The following is a 14,015-nucleotide window of genomic DNA, read 5'->3' on the forward strand; positions in this document are numbered from 1 at the left end:
TGACATAAAACAATGAGATATCTGAATGATAGAAAAAATGTTAAAAAATGATAATTGTAAAGTTGATGTAACATAAAGATAAAACTATAAATAAATTATATTTAAAGGAGAAGGATAAAATAAAAAAATTTGACATGAATGATATATAAATTTTATGACAATAAAAAACGATTCACATCGAAACTGTTATATTATTTTTTTATTTATGAAGTAATATTCTAATGACAAATAAGAATAAATTAGAAAAATTTTACTTTTAATTATTAAAATAATAATAAAAATAGCAAGTGATAAAATTTATAATATTAAAAAAAAAAAGTGAATTAAGACTTAAGACAAGGAGCTAATTTCAGCCATGCCCAATCTCCCTCTATATCTCATTATCTCTCCCTCTGCCCTAAATAAAAGGATCCTCTCAGCCACAAAGAAACAGACAAATCCCCATCACAACATTGATTTGATAGGCCATGACCTTCAATTCACTGTCCCCACTCCCCCATCAAAACACAGTCTGAATCTTACACTCTTCCGTACTTCACCCTATTAGTCAATTACTTTATTAACCCATTCTCCATACTGTGTAAAAATGTAACATTCAAGACATGGACCGTGGCACCTTCAAAGACACATGTTCTACTTTGATTATCAACTCAAACCCACTGGTTTATTTACATGATATCATAATGTTCACATTTTTACTAACAAACCACATGTTGCAAGATCCGGGAACTACGACGAGGATGATGAGGTTTCATCATCGTCGTCTGAGGAACCGTCGTGTTGTGTTACGTTGAGTCCGGGGAAAACCGGTAGCAGGGTGGGATTTGGTAATGGTCGGGCTGAGCAGCATATCGTCCTCTCATTGACCTTTGCAACTTCCTTGCATACTTGATCGAGGATAGAGAGGAAATCCCTGACGACCATGAAGATCCGGAATGGATGAGCTTCTTCCTTGGTTGAGTTGCCATGGAAATACTCGGTTATCTCCTTTACCATGGAGAGGGCCACTCTATCTTGTTCTTGGATCCTGACAATCTCTTCCTCGGCTTTCTTGAGGAACTCGATCATCGATTCCGAGAATTTGCGGCTACTGTCTTTCAGAGCAATCTCTTCGTTTAGTTTTATAACTTCTCGGATTTTAGAGATACCAGTAGCAAGTTTTGCAACATCGATGCTGAGAACGTCCGAGTCCATAGCGGCAGCCTTCTTCACGTTAGTTAGCTCCCCGCTTAGACCAGAAACGACTTGCAGGCCGACCTTACTAAAGTCGACATCATCCTGAAAATCAGACTGCTGTGTTTTCTCAGCTTTCAGATTCCGATTAGCACTGGAAAGGCGAGAACCTTCGGCTCGGATGATTTCCTGAACAACAAAATGCAGAAGCGTGGTTTTCCCATCGGTGCCCTTTACATCAACGAGCTTTAAGAGTGTGTCGAGCTTGAACGCTTGGGCATCGCCTCGGTTGGTGCCAACATTCATGCGGTTTCCAGTTTTGAGCACTGCCTCCAAAAGCTTCAGAAACATTTTGCTGTTTCGCAGCTCTCCGCATGCGGCCTGCAGAATTTCACCAAAACAGTAAACCGAAACATTAAAATCCATTGATTCAGAACAGATGAAGATCAGAATATCAAGACTAGTGTGTGCATGTGGCATACAACATGGATCAACAATGAGTGCCATAAGCATACAGACAGGCAATTGAGAAATATACCTCTAAAGTTTCAAAAGACCGTTTCAGGTACTCGATTTCAGAGTCAAAATTAGCAATGTAAAGCATCGCATCGACCCTTTTGAAGGCAAAAGGTATGTTGAGCACTGCCTTGAGGAACTTCTCGGCCGGACCTAGCTTAAAAGGGGATTTATCAGTGAAGTCCTTCAGCTTACGCTCTTCTTCGTTGGTTGGAGCCATTTTTAATAAGCTTTCCAACAGCTCGGTCCCAAGAGTGTCTGAATTACCTGTTCAGAGAGAAGAAAGTGGAAGCAGTTTAGATATAGAATTAAAGGTGAGAATGGACTATTTACAGCAAAACCCCTAAAGCAATTGCAAACAGCATCGAATACACAGTTATCTTCACTGGATTTCCATCGACCCCAACCTCATCAAAATAAGTAAAGACACAACAGACGATAGACAGCAACTGAGAAATTAGAAACATGTCTCAACTCCGGACGATAGAGAACTATATCTTATACCAGTGCTACACCGGTAAATCATTAGAGTTTGTCTTGGTATCGAACTCAATATTTTCTGGTAGAGGCACAAGCATTTTAAACCGGGAGATCCGGTGCATTGCAATGTAACCTTAGACTCTAAGGAGCTTTGTTTCCATCATTTTACCGATTCTTCGTATTTGCTATGTATATGGATTGATTACCTTCCATAAGAGCTTCACAGACTTCCTCAATGGTCACATTTAGTGCCCTCAACAAAATTGCAATGTTCTGGGACTTCTTCGGATCGAGCACACGGTTTTCCTGATTAGAAGACGGCAAACTCTGCCGGCGACCAATGTCTTTGGCGGGCAATTTTGAATTATTCACCGTAAACAGCGTCTCAATCATTTCTTCATTCAGTCTGCAAGCACCATTATAGCACTCTACTACTTAAACAACATTTAAAAAGCAATGAACAGATACTAAATAGGGATGCGAGTGTCTCACTGAAATGAGCTTGATTTGATCTGATCCCACACCATGGCTCGATCTGAACTTGCTCGAACTTTATCCCAATGCAAAGGCTTCAACTTCGGTTTTGGAGTCTCAGCAGCATTCCTCTCTAAGCCTTCATTATTCTGCAACGACACTGGCCTGGAGGGTGCAATAAGGATCGGCGGTCCACCGGTTTTAGTCTCTGGTACAGAGTTCGCCATGGTGGGAACCTCCCAAAATCGCGCCGGAGGGAACGGTGGAGGTGGCGGTGGAAGCTTCTTAAGTACAACCTTTGATGGAGATTCCTTGTTCTGAGCTGAAGAACCTCGATCGGGAGAATACCTTTCCGAAGATGACGAAGATAATCTCGAAGATGAAGGTGAAGTTGAAGATGGATTCGTTACTTTCACTGTATATATAGGAACGACAGTATCTGGTGATCTTTGGCTCAAAGGACTCGAGTTCAAGAATGAATTCGAAGGTGAGCATGAGTTTGAATAAGGGTACGAAGCGGTTCTTGAGTTGAAGCTTCGACTGCCATAGATTTCGCCATGGAAGTCCCTCCTCGAGCTTGACTCGGTTCTTACTTGTGGAGGACTCTCTTTTCCATGTGAAGATCCTCTCGGTGAAAAGAACTCGTCTTCTTCGACTTCAACGTTAGTTTGAAAGCTACTCATTGGCGGAACTTGGATGAACTGTTCACCACTTGGAAAATTTTGGACCTTTGGCAATGGCGGCAATGGATTCAAATCAGGAGAGCCGAGCTTTTGATAAGGAGAAGATGTGACTCCTAGCTTGATACCCACATTGCCAGAAAGGGTTGTCGTTGTTGTAGCAGCGTCTACTCTAGTGTTAACAAGGGTACCCAAGTAGAGGAACTCCGAGCTACGATTCGTCGAGACGTAGCGCGGCGGTTGATGCGGCGGCGGCGGCGGTGGAGGTGGTGATTTCTGTGAGGCATCAGAAGGGGGAATGTTGGGAGGGAATAACCGGAGGGAGTCTGACCGGGAAGCTTTGTCGTCGGAGGAAGTGTTTTGGTCGCTGCGGTTGCGGAGGAAGAGGGTGATGGCTGCGACAGAGAGGATGATGGCGGCGGCGAGGAGGGAAACAGAGAGTGATATGAGGAGGAGGTGACGGCGGTGTGAGGAGGGGGAAGGAGATTGGGGTATGAGCAGGGAGGAAATGTTCGCGGGAAAAGTAGGGAGGGTCGACGACAGCGACGGAGGCGGCGGAGGAGAAGGGAAGGAAAGAAAAAATGGAGCTTGAGGGGTGGAAGGCGGAGTAGTGGAGAAAGGATACTTCGGCTGTTGATTTTGGCGAGGCTGAGGTTGCGGCGAGGGAAATGGTGGTGAAGCAGGAGGAGGATAAGTTGGTGGGAGGGTAGTATGTGGGAAGAAAGGCTGGTGGAGGAGACGTCGGTGGTGGTGGTCGTGGTCCAAAGAACAGGTGGTTGACACGGCGGATATGAACAGGAAAAAAGGTGGAAGAAGGTGGATCATGGCGGTAGCTACCATCTCCATTTTTTTACGTGAACGACACTTAAAAAACATCTCCTTTGAAAAAAGAAGAAGCTTGCTTGTTCCAACAATGGAGATTTATGTTTACTACAGAGAAAGATAAGTGAAGAAGAAAAACCAAACCAGAGACGAGATTGGAGCTCCGACAAGAGAATGTTCCAACTCTAAAGACACAGAGAGTGAAGAAGAATGATTGTTTAGTTTAGAGTTTTTAGACCTATAAACACACACTGTTTTCACCACTTTTTCCATAGACTAAACTCCTATTCAAAAATGATAAAACTTTGAACAAAAAAACCCAATCTTTGAACTGTGTAATAGAGAGAGAGAGAGAAATAGCAAACATATTTTTGTAAAATTTAGTGGGCGGATTTAATAATAAAAAGGAGTCGTAAGATATAAATATGTTATCAATTATTAAAAAAAATCTTAAACATATATTTTTTTATAATTATTTAGATTATTTTAAAAATATTATATTTTTATAATATTTAATTTTATAAAAAAAAATATGTTAAAAATCCTTAAGATATATATTCAAATAATTATTTGAATCAATAAATATTTTTAGTCATAAAATAATAATTGAATTTATTGAATTAATATAAAAAATTATCAAATAAATTTATCAAATTTATATATTTATAATATTTAAATATTTTAGTAATCAAATTATTTGAGTATTTTATCCTACTTTTCTATTTTAGCAGGAAAATATCTATAAATTAACCTAAAAGTGGGATTTTTTTTTCTTTAAAGAAAAGGATGGAGAAGGGGTTAAAAATGTCAGAGAGACAGACATTGTTCATTATTGGGATTTGCATCATTATTTATTTTTTTTAAATATGAAAAAGAAAATTGTGGTGAGATTCTTCCAAGTTGCAATGAAATATAAATAAATAAAGTATACAAATAATATCTCAACTATAAAATATTATTTTATTTAATCTCACGATTATTAAAATTTGTAAGATGATTATTTAATTATTTATGTATCAAACTCGTCATTTTTATTTTTAAAAATAATATTATCTAAGCTATACATTAAACTATAGACTAAATAAATTAAAAATCTAACCTTAGAATCTTAAAGAAATATCATATATTTAGTCAGTAAATTAACATTCAGCTTAGAAGACCCGTCATTTTTTTTACAAAAAAAGATGAGTTTAGAATATATGAGTAATCGAGTGATCACTTTGTAACATTTAATAGTTGAATGACTCAAAAAAATAATGTCATATAATCAAATGATTATTTTTATAACTTTTGATAGTCGATGAGTTTAATAAAATAGTATTTTATAATCGAGAGAATATTTATGTACTTTACACTATATAAAAAAGACTTTATTTCTTATTATATTTTTATTTTAATCATTTATCATTTATTTTTATAAATAAAATTATAAAAAATGAAATGTAAATCGTTAACAAGGAAAGAGAAAATAACATGAAAAGTAAAAAAAATTATTTCAATATTAACGTTAATTTTTTTTATTAATCAGTGATCAAAATAGAAAAAAATGTCAGTGATGATTTTACCAAAAAATTATTTTGGTGACTAAAGTAGAAAGTGTAATAAACTGGTGAGTTACTGATATAATTTACCCCTTTTTGGGGCGAGGTTAAAACTGTTTTGCTTGTGAAGAACTCTGATCGCTGATGGGATGGAGAGTGGAAAGGAATCCACCCAACGATGCTTTTCACACACTTTTTTAATGTTAGCATATTAATAATTTTTCTATTAATTCATGTATTACATAAATTATAGTATAAATTTTTTTTTATAATTTAACATTATTTTTAATTCTTATACTTTTAAATGTTAAATTCTAATTAACTAGTAATAGTTAAATCTAATTATTTCAATATTAACGTTAATTTTTTTTAATAATCAGTGATCAAAATAAAAAAAAAATGTCATTGATGATTTTACCAAAAAATTATTTTGACAACTTATTTTGCCTAAAGGAATCATCCAGGAAATAGAAAAGACTTGTATGAGATTCTTTTGGAAAGGTAGTGACTCCTCTGCTCGGGGTGCAAGAGTTAGATGGAGTCTGATTTGCACTTCTAAGTTCGAGGGTGGATTGGGGTTGAAGAGTTTGGTTGGATGGAATAAAACCTGTTGTCTGATGCTGATTAAAAACATACTAGCAAATGTTGGATTTCTGTGGATTGCCTGGACAAAGGCATACTACCTTAAGGCTGAGGACTACTGGAATATTGATGTCAAGCCTCATTTTAGTTGGACACTCAGGAAACTGATCAAGTTGCGTGAGGAGGCTAGAGGGTTATTCACTACTTCTGTCTGTTGGTCACAGGTTGAGGGGAGCTGGATTTGGGATAAAATTTGAGAAAAGAGGAGTAAGGTGGCCTGGCACCGCATCATCTGGTTCCCTGCTCATATTCTTAAGTTCTCGATGATAACGTGGATGGCAATCCTTAACAGGTTACCTACTAAGGAGAGTCTGAGCAGATTTGGTATGGTAACTGATATTAATTGTGTGTTCTGTGGTGCTGAGCTGTAATCTATAGCACATATCTTCTTGGACTGCCCTTTCTCGAATGAGGTCTGGAACTCTGTTTTGCAGCTTTGTGGGTTGCAGATATGTTGCCTGAACTGGGATGACCTGCTCTGCTGGTTGGTAAAGAATTTAAAAGAAAGATCCTTGCTTGTTCATATCCTTAAACTTGCTTGGACCGGTTTCATTTACTACATTTGGGAGGAGCGCAATCGCAGATTCGTTAGAAGTGTGATGCGTTCGACTGATTATATTGTCAATATTATCAAAGAGTGACGCAGGGGGATCCGAGACAGATGATGTTGAGCTGTCAGATTGCACCTTGATGGCGCTGAGATACCATGAATTGGCAGATCAGCGCAAAGGCGGGAATTGATTGTGACATGTTCCTCATTGGGGTCGTTTTGAGTATGTTTCAATCTTTTGACCATAACTTTGGCTACAGGTGTCAGAAGTATTTATGGTAATATTTCGATTGTCAATTAGGAAGTCAATTTAAATCCGATTTAGGCTGGATTTTTTTGGAGATTGCTTATTTTATTTCGAATTTCAATTTAGAGTGATTTCCGGGATTTTGCTATTTTTGACAAAATTCGAATAAAGACGATTTTTGGCTATAACAGTCCGGCTTGTGGACTGATTTTGGGCATTGTTTGATTTTATAATATTTTATTAAACCCTAAAAAAAATTCTCTGGTTTTTTTTGGGCAAATTTTCGCTATAACAGTCCGGCTTGCAGGATAATCACTATTCTGCCTGGCGTCAAAGAGGCTGTTAGAATCAAACTGTATAGATATAGTATGAATAGGCTAGATAATGTGAATAGGCAATTATGTAACGACTGGGGCCTAATATAACTGTTCTTACGTTTCTGTAGCAGCTTGTTGCTTCTTTGAATGAATATAAATTGATTATCCAAAAAAAATCTAATAAACCAATTTATTTTAATGGCTTTTGTATTATACTTAAGTCAGATGTTTCATTTTTGCTCTCTAATTTGCTTCATGTAATTTAATTGGATATTTAAATAATAAATTTATGTAAATATTACTTAAATTATACGTACCTATACATCACAATAATAGTGTGTTTTGGTGTGAGATACCCACTCTTAAATTTTCCGTATTTCAAATATTTTATAAAAATGTATAAAATCTTCTAAAAGTAAAATAAATATTTTATAGAACCAGACATGCATCCACACATGCGTACATAGTGTACCGTATCTTTGTCCTAACAATATCTAAATCTATTGAATAATCCAACCTAAATTTGTTTCTCGGAATTTGGATTTTGGACATTCTCTATACTCTTATAATTTTTAATAGACTTGCATTAATGTTAATTAAAATAAATTGATTAGTAGTTTAAGTTAATCACATGATTCTTTTAAGATTTAAATCTAAATTCGAGTATTTGTGTAGATTATGATATTCAAATATAAATTATTAAGGAATAACAAAATTCCTTAACTACTAGGATCATTTTGAGGATTCTTGATCACATGATTGTATATTAAAATCTTTAATGTTTTTATATATTTAAATAATTGGATTTATGTTTGTAACAAATACAATTATATTAATAAAATCTAATTGTTCAAACTTATCAATTACATTGAGGAATTAAATTTAAATTTAAAATAAAACTTATTATTTTGGTGTAAAATATATATTTTTCATTTTAAAAGTATAGAAAGAAATCCCAAAAGTCATTATCACTCTAATATAAGATTCATTTCATTAAAAATATATTCAATAAATAATAATACACTCTCAACAATACTTTGTCAAAAAAATTATGGATGTATTAAAAAATAATACTTTATAAATATTTTTAATTTTTGATTGAATAATTTATTTTTTATAGCTTTTAATATATATATATATATATTTATTTATTTAATTTTGTAATAGTACTTTCATAAATAATATCTGATTTTTTACTTGAATATTAAATAAGTTCTAAAATTTTATAAAAAAAATAAAGTCCTTTTTATCACTTTATCAATTATGTGTAGATCACTCTGTCAACACTATAATAATGGATAATGATTTTCGTTAATCAAATAATTATATTAATTGATTTTTTAGATTTAAATTTTTAATAATATGAAAATTTAAGATTTATTTTTTTAAAGTAAAATAACTTCTAACACCCTTAATTTAAAAAAAAACATTTCACTTTCTCATTTGTATTTATAGATTTGGATCTATTACTTTCAAATCCAAAAACCTTCACCTTTTTTACATTAATATAGAGAGGAGAGACAAAACCATCACTTTCAAACTAATAATAATCCTTGTTGTGGATCATTTACCTTATATGATTCAAACAGTTGATATAGTATGGATTCAAGTTGAGTTTAGTTAAATTGATATTATTATTGGCATAATATATATGAGAAGTAAAATAATACATATTAAAACGATCAATACCTTTTAATTTAAAGGTAATGTGAGCATTAGTAATGTCAGGGGTACGAAAGTTCAATGTCAAATGACTTAGAGTTATCTTTGAACATATACTACATTGTATTTACCCTCAGAGAATTAAAAAAAAAAGTAGGGTGAGCAATTGCAAATCCACAAATAATTTTTAAGGTGGATACACGTATGTTGACAATATAATTTTTTTGAATGAAATTGACACAAATAAAATTTCAAAGTGAGCACCGTCATTAAAATAGGTAACTAAATGAAGAAAATTTGGATTTCACGATGAACGCATACACACTCTAAAATTTAAACTAAATTTAGGTTAAATTACAATTTAATAATACCAAAAATATTTTGTTTAAATTATAAGTATCTTTTATAAAATAATATTTTATTCTTTTAAAATTAAAAAAAAATAACACAAATTTGAATGGGAAAAAATCAAACCATAAGTACTTTTTAACTACAATATTGTGAGTTGAATTATTAATTTTTATATAATATAATAATAATAATTATCTCCTTATAACTATCGTAATCTTCTTTACATGAAATGATACAATCATCATATTAAAGATTATAAACAACTAATAGTACATATATTGCTTAATTAGCAATAAGTGGAGAATTTTAATATTTATTAGAAAATAACACTTTATATGAAATTTGCCAAATATAAACATTCCATAATTGCATTAGTTAGTTGCCACGAGCATGCAAGACGTGGGCTTTGGAGGAGTTTAAATGCTTACCTTGAAGGACAAATTCTATTATTTAGTCCTTAAATTATGTGTAATTATAGAATTAGTTCATGTACAATAATTAAATTATTCTCAACCTTGTACTTTTTAAAATTTTAAAATTTTGATGTCGACCTGAATGACAATATTTAAATCTATAAAGTTAAATTATTCAATTAATATTTGTACAATGCACTTAGTTCCAATTCTAAAATTCAATCATTTGTAGTCTATGTAATTTAGTTGTATTATTATTATATTATTTGAGTTATAATTAAAATTTTAAAATATAAAATTAAAATTAACTGAATTAAATTCACAATTTACTGATAATATTACCCAAGCTAATCTCAATAATGAACTTTAGGATTTGACATTAAAATTATATGAATATGATGTGTTGGGACCAAATCAATAAGTAGTAGGAAAAAGGTCATTATCATTGATGAATTTGCATGAGTTATTTTCAACATGCAATTTAACAAAATTGAGTGACATCTATGTTATTTAAGTTTCAATTTTGACGTTCATGGTGTATTTTTATTTATTTTAAATAAAATATATAATCAAATAGAATCAAATCTTATGGGGGTTAAAAGTTTGACATTAACTCAGGGATGATTTTGCTTTTATTGACATATTGTAGGGGAGTATAAAGCACAAATGGTCTGAAATCTGTTTAGGCACAAATTGGACAGGGTACCTTGGTTTCAAATTGTCAGGGAGGTAGCTATTCCTCGACATTATTTTATTTTAGAGAAAATAATATCAGTGGCAAAAAATGCCTTATAATATACGATTTTAACAAACTTCTTTTGGATTTACCAAAATGATCAACTAAATCGCAATGCGATCGATAATTCGCAACGCGACCTCCGGTATCGCAAATCAGTTTCCAGATTCGCAACGCGATTCTGACTATCGCATTGCGATTTTCCAAATTCACATTGCGATTTTCCGACTATCGCAATGCGAATATGTAAATCGCAATGCGATTATGACTATCGCAATGCGATTATGACTATCGCAACGCGATTCTGACTATCTCAACGAGATTCTGACTGTCGCAACACTGAATTTCAAATTCGCAACAGGTTTTAGTTTCACAACACAAATGTTTTGGGTATATAACTACGCAGCATAAGCAACTCATAACCTAAATCCCTAAATCGCAACTCATTCCATCTCCATCTATCACTCTCTCCGGCGACATCCGTTTCTATATCCAACGACATCCTTACCCATCCGGCAACAGGTTTTAGTTTCGCAGCTCGTTTGTTTAGTAAATTAATTTACAATAATGAAATCATCTAATGTTGATCATGTTTGGATAGATTTGTGATTTGGAGGGTCATGGGAGAATGTTCATGGTGTTTTACAATATATGCCTTTACCCATGAATCTTCAACTAAAACTGTCATTAAAAAAGTTAACTTATGAAACTCTAATGTTACGTGTTGCAAATAAATTGAATTTAGAGCCCTTAAGTGGATTTAGACTATCTTATCAGAGAAAATGTAAAGTTTATTTGTTAACCGACAATGAAGATGTTGAACAATTCATTGCTTACATTAGTGTTTCGCAAGATGATGTTACATTGTATGTTGTTGAACCTAGAAGTAGTGAAGTTGAGTCAGTAGCGGGTAGTAATCAACTAAGTTTTTCAACCCCAGTTTATGGTGCTCAAAATTTAATGGTTCCACCACAATTTCATCACCAAGCAAATTTTGTTTCACCACATTTCCAATACCAAACACAATCTCAAAACCCACAACTTTTCCCTAATCCAAATCCCAATCAACTTTCAGCACCAAATTCCGATTTTCGTATTAACCAGTTAGATGATGATGAGCCAACAGAAAAAATTGTGAGTACTAGTCAGTATTCGAAATTTGATCTTGGTCAATACCCGAACTTTAATCTTGGTCAATACTCGGATTTTGATGATGTTTCAGAAGAAGAAACAGACCCTACGTGTAATGATTTTGATATTGGTCAATACCCGAATTTTGATGATGAAACAGCCGCTGCCGAGGAAGATGTTGTTGATGATAATGAGGAGAAAGTTACGACTGTGAATGAACATGTTGAACATCCATTCTGTAATTCATATAACCCTGAAGAAGAAAAAGAAGAAGAAGAAATTCCCGAAGAAAATGCCACGGGAGTATAACTGGAATATGCCAGAATTACTTCAGATACCGGAAGAAGAGTTGGTAAAAATAGCAGTTGATTGTTACACACAAATTATTCGTATCAAGAAAGATGATTGTTTTGATACAAAGGAAGACTTGAAGATATCTTTGTATACGAAATGTGTGGAAGATGACTATCAACTAAAAGTTAACAAATCAAGCAAAGATCGTTTCGAAACAAGGTGTATGATTGACAAAAACTGTACGTGGCGTATGATTGTGAAGAGGATAAAAGATTGCGAAATGTTTCAAGTTAGGACTTTTATTGATAAACATACATGTTCAAGAACCCAAGTTTTTCCTCACCATAGACAGGCAAACAAAAAGGTGTTGGGTGGTTTTCTGACTGAGTTAATGTTTTTGAATGGCATAATATATCGGGGACATGAAATTATGACTGACATGAATGCTCGGTTCAAGATTAGTATCTCATATTCTCAAGCTTGGAGAGCCAAATGTTATGCCTTAGAATTGTTGAGGGGGTCGCCAGAAGCATCGTTTGCCCAACTGCCGGCTTATTGTCATAATTTAAAGCTGAAAAATCCTGGGTCGGTAACTCATATCAAAACAGATAGAGATGGACGCTTTGAGTTGTTGTTTATCGCCATTGGTGTTGCGGTTAGTAAATCAATATAATTTTGTTGACTCATTTTTGTTAGTTATATGCATTTCACATTTAAATGATTATATTTCTTGTGTATATGATTTTGTAGATTCGTTCGTTTATTACTTGCATGCGCCCAGTTATTATAGTTGATGGATCACATTTAAAAGGTCGATACCTTGGAGTAAACTTATTAGCAGTAGCCATAGATGCGAACAATGGGATACTGCCAATAGCTTACGGGGTTGGCAAATCTGAAACCTCTGATTCATGGACATGATTTATGGGGCATCTTAGGGATTGCATAGGTCCTATTAGCAATCTGACAATCATATCCGATAGGGCAAACTCAATTGACAACGCTGTTAGAAGGTGTTTCCCAGATATTTTTCATGGACTTTATGGTTGTCATTTATATAGAAATCTAAAATCAAGGTCTGCTGGTATAAAAAATCACAAATGGACATACTGGAAGGCTGTAAAAGCTTATCGGGAAGTGGATTTTAATAAGCATATAAATTGTTTAAGACGTGTTTTGCCTCAGTGTGCTCAAACATTAGAAGATGTCGGGTTTGAAAGATGGTCAAGAGTACATCAACTTGGAGCAAGATATGGTTTCATGACGTCTAATAGTGCAGAATCAATCAACGCTCTAAGTCGTCATTCCCGAAAATTACTCATTACTATGTTAATGGAGTTTTTTCGAGCCTCTATTCAATAGTGGTACTACAAGAAAAGAAACCATGCATGTATTATTTCTTTAAATTCGTAACTTATCATATATTTTACTAAGTATTATTTATTTAAATTTAAAGGAACATTGGAACAACGTGTTACACCATGGACTGAAAAAAAGATAACGAAACGTGTTGTGAAGTCAACGTCATGGAGAGTTGAACCATGTTCAAACACTTTGTTTGAAGTACTGGATAGTAACTTAAATGGGCTTGTCGATCTAAATGCAAAGACGTGTAGTTGTATGAAATGGAAAACATCTGGTTATCCGTGTGGGCATGTTATAAAGGTTGCTCTTCATCTAAACCAAGATGATTCAAGCGCATACGCTATGGATTGCTACACTACAGAAGTATATCGACAAAATTATGCCGAGATTATCTACCCTATTCCACATCCTTCTGAGTGGGACATACTAGATGACTTACAAACAGTTTTGCCACTAGCCATGGACAGAAGGCTACCTGGCCGACCAAAAAGTCACGATCGTATACCGTCTAAGGGTGAAGAGAATAAGAGATCGACATGTAGTCGGTGTAAGGAAAGTGGTCATACAAGGTTGACATGTGGATCACCAGTGCCATCACAATCATCTTTTCCTCTACCAAAA

General features: G+C 33.9%; 1 protein-coding gene across 1 annotated transcript; it reads right to left on the bottom strand.

The window, feature by feature from the left end:
• Nucleotides 1-387: 387 nt before the first annotated feature.
• LOC120128324 (formin-like protein 2) lies at nt 388-4,418 on the bottom strand. Its single transcript, XM_039146022.1, has 4 exons — nt 2,662-4,418; nt 2,376-2,575; nt 1,712-1,956; nt 388-1,554 (listed from the first exon to the last, which is right to left on the bottom strand). Exons 1-4 carry the CDS (start codon nt 4,197-4,199, stop codon nt 730-732), a joined length of 2,808 nt encoding a protein of 935 aa, XP_039001953.1. The 5' UTR covers nt 4,200-4,418; the 3' UTR covers nt 388-729.
• Between the last annotated feature and the right edge of the window lie 9,597 nt (nt 4,419-14,015).

This window comes from Hibiscus syriacus, unplaced genomic scaffold (assembly GCF_006381635.1).
Source record: "Hibiscus syriacus cultivar Baekdansim isolate YM2019G1 unplaced genomic scaffold, ASM638163v2 tig00110478_pilon, whole genome shotgun sequence".
NCBI classification, from domain to species: Eukaryota; Viridiplantae; Streptophyta; class Magnoliopsida; order Malvales; family Malvaceae; genus Hibiscus; species Hibiscus syriacus.

Bases quoted from the DNA above. Each gene is read 5' to 3' on its own strand.
- LOC120128324 (XM_039146022.1), bottom strand. From the start codon at position 4,199: ATGTTTTTTAAGTGTCGTTCACGTAAAAAAATGGAGATGGTAGCTACC. The intron at 2,576-2,661 runs GTGAGACACTCG...TGGTGCTTGCAG, and splicing joins ATCAAATCAAGCTCATTTCA to ACTGAATGAAGAAATGATTG. The intron at 1,957-2,375 runs GTAATCAATCCA...CTCTCTGAACAG, and splicing joins CTGTGAAGCTCTTATGGAAG to GTAATTCAGACACTCTTGGG.